This window comes from Urocitellus parryii, chromosome 15 (genome assembly GCF_045843805.1).
Source record: "Urocitellus parryii isolate mUroPar1 chromosome 15, mUroPar1.hap1, whole genome shotgun sequence".
Classification (NCBI taxonomy): domain Eukaryota; kingdom Metazoa; phylum Chordata; class Mammalia; order Rodentia; family Sciuridae; genus Urocitellus; species Urocitellus parryii.
The window spans coordinates 10,525,054-10,532,250 of record NC_135545.1 but is presented as its reverse complement, the minus strand read 5'-3'; the positions used below and the strand labels follow the sequence as shown (position 1 = coordinate 10,532,250).

Genomic DNA, 7,197 nt, shown 5'->3' with positions numbered 1-7,197 from the left:
CAATGCATCTAATACTTTTTGTAGCTCCACAGTAAAGGAATATAAAGAAAGTTTTCCAAACTCCTATTGATGAATAATTATTGCATTTTTATATTACCATCAATGTAAATCCTCCGTCACTGTTAAAATTGATCATAAATTATTATCCTATTATTTACAGATGAGTATGCACATTTTGCATTTTGATATAGTTATGTAACTCACAACATTTCAATCAACAATGGAATGCACATATGAAGAGAGTCCTATAAGATTATATTGCTGGGCGATGTTGTAGACATCTTGGTTTGTATTAAGTACATGCTATGATGTTCACCCAATGAAATTGCCCTACATTTCTCAGAATGTGTCTCTGTTCTTAGGTGATACATGACTATATACACAAGAGTTTGATATGTATTGGATGAGAAACTTGTATTTTTCACTCCCAACAATAAAATGCATTATTCTGGAAAACTGAGATCAGCAAGTAAATGGCAATACTGTCCTAATAGTCAACTGGTTAAATGCTTTCAAAAATTCAAGATTTTCCCCTTTGTGCAAGTTGGGAAAGTGTGAGTACAGAGAACTTAAAAGTTCTTCAAGCTTGCCACACACCCTGCCTACAAAGGTCTGGATTAGAGACAACACCAACACTTAAAAATCAGTCTGATCAAATGGACTTTAATGGAAATATGGAGAGTTTTTTAAAAAGCCATTATAACTCTGACATTTATTTAAATGTATTAGTCATCAGTAATCACTACTGACACTTTCCAAATGTTACAGTAAAATTCTGCCTTAACATAGGGCAGAAGTAAAAATTCAATTATTTAAAATGCAGCATTCTGTTTTTGTTAACGAGAAACAGTTTATCAGTTTGTATTGTCATTTAAAGTGCACACTTGTGTACACACACACACACACACACACACACACACAGAGAGGAAAAGGGGGCAGAAGAAGGAGTAGGAGGAGAGGAGACAGGGAGAGGGTGCCAAACAGAAATTGAGTATGCTGTATAGAAAGAGAACAACTATTAAGAAATTCTGCATACCCCCATTTAAGAGGATAAAATATGGAAACCAGTCCTAAAAGGGTTACAACCAAATTCAAATTAATTCAAATTGCAATATTGTCTGATATTCTATATTTCAAATATTTACTTGAAGTGATACTAAGATTAGTTGTAGAATTCTTCTTCCAATTCCATTTTTAAACGAAAGTTTTTTTTGAAATGAGTTCCATAAAATTTTCAAATATTATGTATATATTTATATACTTTTACTCACTTAGCATAAAATCCTGAGCACCTACTCCAAGTTGTGAAATGTCATGATTTTGTAGACTCAGCAATGAGCAAATTCCCTTCTTTAATGGGGTTTACATCTTACTGGGCATGGAATCAAGCATGATGACCATTATACTTCTGTTAAATTCCTGACCACACTCTCATATTTTGTAAGCCCTCGCTTCTGGTACAATGATTTTTAAAATTTTTGACAAAATCTGTTAGTAGCCCCTCTCATCGGAGGTCTTTGCTGTGTGGTCTCCTAACCATCATAAATGTTGATATTGGGGGGGGGGAATTACATTTTCACTGTAAAAAGCTTTTCTGCCCACTAAAAGAACTCTAATGACTAGGAAATTTCATCTCCCCTTTGAGGACTTCAATACAAACCAGAAACTTTACAAACCTTCATTTCTGTGTAGATTTTCTGCAGCAGGATAATCCTTACCAAATTCTTCACTTCTATAGAATTTGTCACCACTATGGACTCTCTGATGAATTAAAAGACCTGAGCTCCAACGAAAACCCTTACCACATGCATCACATTTGTACGGCTTTTCTCCCGTGTGCACTCTCTGATGAGCCTGGAGGTTTGATCTCTGGCTGAAGCCCTTTCCACACACCTCACATTTGTATGGCTTCTCCCCAGTGTGTACTCTGTGATGGGCTTGAAGACTTGAAAACCCACTGAAACCTTTACCACACTGTTCACATTTGTAGGGTCTCCCTTCCGTATGGATCCTCTGATGTGCTTGAAGGCGTGAGCTCTCACTAAAGCCCTTGGTGCACATCTCGCATTTGTATGGTTTCCCTCCTGTATGGACCCTCCGATGTGCTTCAAGGCGTGAACTCTGACTAAAGCCCTTTCCACACATCTCACATTTATATGGTTTCACTCTTGTGTGGACTCTCTGATGACCTTGTAGATATGCTCTCTGACTGAAGCCCTTCCCACATAACTCACAAATATATGGTCTCTCTCCAGAGTGGACACTCTGATGACTTTGAAGGTATGATCTCTGACTGAAGCTCTTCCCACACTCATCACACTGGTATGGTTTCTCTCCTGTGTGGACTCTCTGGTGGGCCAGAAGAGTTGAGGCCTTACTGAAGCCTTTACCACATTCTCCACACTTGTAGGGTTTTTCTCCTGTGTGAACCCGCTGATGAATTTGAAGATTAAAACTCCAACTGAACCCCTTCCCACACTCCTCACATTTGAAAGGTTTTTCTCCAGTGTGAACTCTCTGGTGGCCTTGAAGGTGTGAACTCCGACTGAAGCCCTTCCCACACTCCTCACACTTATATGGCTTTTCTCCAGTGTGAACTCTCTGATGGCCTTGAAGGTAGGAGTTCCGACTGAAGCCCTTCCCGCACTCCTCACATTTGTATGGTTTTTCTCCGGAGTGGACTCTCTGATGGGCTTGAAGGTATGAGCTCCGACTAAAGCCCTTATCACACTCCTCACATTTATAAGGTTTTTCTCCTGTGTGGACTCTCTGATGAACATTGAGAACGGATCTATGACTGAAGGCTTTGCCACACACATTGCATTTGTACGGCTTTTGTCCAGTGTGGACTCTCTGATGATCTTTGAGTTTTGAACTCCAGTTGAAGCCATTTCCACACTCCTTATAAGGTTTTTCTCCAATGTGAATTTTCTGATGGCCTTGAACATTTGAGTTGTGCCTGAAGTTGCTACTGCATACATAGTGTTTATACGGCTGTTGCCTAGGGTAGACCACCTGAAAGTCCTGATGCTGTGAAGCCAGACTGAAGTCATTACTGCATTCCTTAGAATTATAGGGATGCTCTTCCATGTGAACTCTATGTTCAACACTAAGCTCTGAACTACAAATGGAATCTTTCCCATATTTCACACCTGTGTATAGTTTCTCTGCAGGTTGCATTTTCTGATGAGCTTGAAGACATGAACTCTGGTTTAAAATATTCCCATTCTCCTCATAATCATGGGGTTCCTCCCTAGTATGGACCCTAAAAATGCTTTTAAGATCTAAGCTATAACTGAAGGATTTCTTATAAAGGTTGCACCTCTCGGATGTTTCTCCTGTGTGGTTAAGTTCAAAAGTGTTTATAGAAGAGAAATTATTAAAATTCTTTCTATATCCAGCACATTTGCATAGTTTCTCTGTACACTCTCTCTGATGAGATTGCAGATGTGAACTCTCACCAACATCTTCATCTCCCCTCTGAACACTTGGATGTAGATGAAGAATTGACCTATAGCTACAGCCTTTTCCACATGGACTATATGTGCAGGGCTTCCCTTCTAAGTGGAACTGCTGATTAACTTGAGAATTGCAGTCACTGCTGAAGGCTTTTCTATACTCAGAACATGGGCAGAGCTTCTGCCCTGTTTGAACTGAGTCCTGATGAACTAATGATGCCATCATGGTATCTTCTCCACAGTCATGACAACTCCCACCTTTTCCACTTCTGTGTACTTTCAGATTATCATTGTGATGTGAGATCCATCTGACACTGCCACACCTACAGGAATTATTTCTTGTGGAAATTTGTTGGCATTTACATTGATAATTATGTGACTCTGTCAGATACATTTTCCTCCAATACTGCTGGTCTCTCCAAGATGGAAATTCTTGATTTTTTACATAATTTGAATCATCCCCTACATGATGAGTCAATATGTAGTTCCCATCTTCAGAAATCTGAATTGGCATTTCTGTCCAAATCTGGTAGAGAAGATCACCTTGTTTTTGCAACTGGAAATCCTTGTCCTGAAAGTTTTTCATAGAATCCTGATCCCTGGTTAACCTGCCTGCACCTTGTTGCCAAGTCTGACAGGAAGAAAGCTCTTTGGGGGAAAAGTAGCTTAATCCCGCTTCTTGAACATTCTCTGTCTTGGGTTGACTGATGCTTCCTATAAGGATAAAGAGAATTCAGGCAGGTGTACAAGTGAATTATTTATTCAGAAATTTCAATACTCTATTCTTAGGTCATAACATACCTTGAATGAATCAGGAAAAAAAATCATGTCACTACTTCTAAGAATACTTAGAAAATGCCTCCTTTTAGGTTACATTAGATATGTAAATAGAATCCACAATATTCAGACTATTTATACACCTGAAAATCAGGGCTTTAACACAACCTGGTCAGCAAATGGTGGCCCTGTTTAAAAAGCCTAGTAACCATAAGCATGCTATCATGGGTTTACCATGCGTTTCCTGGACACCAAAGGATGAAAGAGAAGGGGATATTCTCAAATTGGAAAGAATATGGCTGCAAATGGACAAGTGCTTTTTGTTCTGATAATAACTTTCTTTCTTTCTCAGGCATATCATCATTGTAATGTTTCTGTTTGTTTATAAGGAGATTGGATGTTAAATGCTATGCCCAAGGTGGTCGACAGATCTTTAATCTATGCTTGAGATATCATATGGCCCATCTCTAAGTCCACTGTAAGTCATTATCAGCTTTAAATCCTTTCAAAAGATATTTCACAATTACTAAGGGCCATGGTGCAGATCAGAATATGAAAAACTCTTAGAGGATTCAACTCAAGACATCAGGAAAAAAAGAGGTGCAGGAGGCAAGCACAGCCAAGTCTCAGGGCACTTGAAAGGTGTTTTCCTAGGCATCTCATCAGCCAGGAATAAAACCTAACAAACATCAACTTTGGTTTGCATCAGTTTACTGGAATAAGATCCTAATGTTCAGGGAGTCTTGAGGCACCAGGAAGAGTTTGAAGACAGGCACATTTGGGTAAAAATGACCCGTTATCTAGTTATTAAATACCAGATTATAAGCAAACAGCAGATCTTCATGTTCCAGGGAGAAGTATCCTAACCACAACTGGTTAAGCAGGGTTGAATTAATACTATGTACTTGGCAGCACACTAACTCTCCAAGTTATTCAGAAAAAAGGTATAAATATGAATATTGCCTGCATCTAGAGTAATTCTTCCTTATTTATTTGTTTGTCTTTCCATGCTGGAATATATTATCCACAAAGACAAATACTTAGTAGTCTGCCTCGAATTATCTTCACTGCCTACAATATGGCCTAGTGAAGAGTGGTTCTCAATAAATACTGCCTTGTGTTATTCTCACTCATCTAACAAAAAAGGGCATGTACATATAAGTTATTTTAATGGGAAAGGAGCTGGTGATGGCAATTTTGCAGGCAGTTCAAAGTTTATAGGAGAGACAGGGCTACACTCAGGGTGATGCTTCTGGAGAGAAAAGCAAAGGTCACAAGAATCTCTTGTGGATGAAATGAAAGCAAATGACCCATAAAAGACCCAAAGGTAGGAACTATGAATTGCGTCTTTAATTTTTAGAGTTACTTTTAAAATAGCGTATTTTTTCTTGAGCAAAATTTCACCTGTAAGACCTACCCTATCCCCAACATTTAAAAAAAAAAAAACAGGAATAAAGAAAGGGCCCCATGATGGCCCTATGCCATAGGCTCTGGGGGATACACCAACTGTGGGAAAACACTTCAAGGCATCTGCTAAATACTCATCTGGGTACTTTTAAAAGTCAGTTATTGATGCCTCTGCCTTCTCAAATGCAAAGCTTTCAGTTGTTACATTAAGATTTTAGCTCCTGGGACTGGGATTGTGGCTCAGTGGTAGAGCACTCGCCTTGCAATGGGCGGGACCCAGGTTCAGTCCTCAGCACCACATAAAAATAAAGACATTGTGTTGTGTCCATCTACACCTAAAAAATAAATATTTTTTTAAAAAAGATTTTAGCTCCTAACAATAAAATTCTGTAATATAGAGAAGTTTGGGTTTCTAGATAAGTTAATCATAATGCTTACAGCTTAGTTTCAATGTCATCAAAAATACCCACTATATACTTATAAAGGTATAGTTCAATATGTCGTCTTTTGGGAATGACATGTCTTAGAACATAAAAAGCAGCTCAACAGTCTAATGTCTTACAAAGCATCTATTTCAATACAAATTAGTACATAGTTTATGACAATAATCTCTCAGAAAATATAAGAGATTAAAGTTTCTTTTTGATCAGTGGTTTTTACAATGTTAAAAAGAGGAAGGGGCTGGGCAAGATGGTGCATGCCTGTAATCGCAATGGCTCGGGAGGCTGAGGCAGGAGGATGGTGAGTTCAAAGCCAGTTTCAGCAAAAGAACAAGGTCCTAAGAAACTCGATGAGACCCTGTCTCTAAATAAAATACAAAATAGGGCTGGGGATGTGGCTCAGTGGTCAAGAGCCCCTGAATTCAATAACTGGCATTCCCCCCACCCTCAAAAAAGAGAAAAAGGAAAAAAGGTGCTTTCATTCACTGCTCATGGAAAACACCACACCTTCAACAACACTAACTTGAATTTCCTCTGACCAGCAGTGCAGACCAAAGCACTTTGTCACTTTCTTTCCATGTCTCAACATTTTAAGTTCTATTTTATCAATGGCAGGGTGCTGATGAGAAACTATGCTAACTTTATAAATGAATTTTATGTGATGGAGAAAATAAGTTCAAGAGAGCACTGAAAGACCTCATCTAAGGTAAAATGGTTGAGAATTTATTTCATAGTAATTCTGCTTTTGCACTTAAGTTTGAAAAAGCCAATCATTCCAGCATCTTAAGTCAATCAATTGAATAACAAAGCAATTCTATCATAAATAAATATAAACAATTCCTTTAAATATGATAACCATAATGAACTGAAACAAACAAATTTTGGTTATGTTTTCTTTTTCACTTCTATTAGAAGCTACTCAACAGCATGGACAACCAGCCGGATATCACCCGACATTCTGATGAAACCTTCAGACAGCAAGAGGAACTAAGGCATTCTGTGGGCAGTACAAGACACAGCAATGATGTGTGACCACAGAGCAGCCCTGACGCTGCTGTGCTGGCTATGCTCAACCACACCAGGCTCACCTCCACCTCTCGACCTGAGTGTATTTA

The 7,197-nt window shown here is 38.7% G+C and overlaps 1 protein-coding gene across 2 annotated transcripts in view; it reads right to left on the bottom strand.

The window, feature by feature from the left end:
• Positions 1 to 233: 233 nt before the first annotated feature.
• Positions 234 to 7,197, bottom strand: part of Znf112 (zinc finger protein 112) — a 28,118-nt gene continuing 21,154 nt past the window's right edge. For both annotated transcript variants that reach the window (XM_077793205.1, XM_026403727.2), the window contains one exon: positions 234 to 4,172. In XM_077793205.1, the coding sequence (XP_077649331.1) occupies positions 1,669 to 4,172 (2,504 nt within the window). In that variant the 3' untranslated portion in view covers positions 234 to 1,668. The remainder of the gene's footprint in view (positions 4,173 to 7,197) is intronic.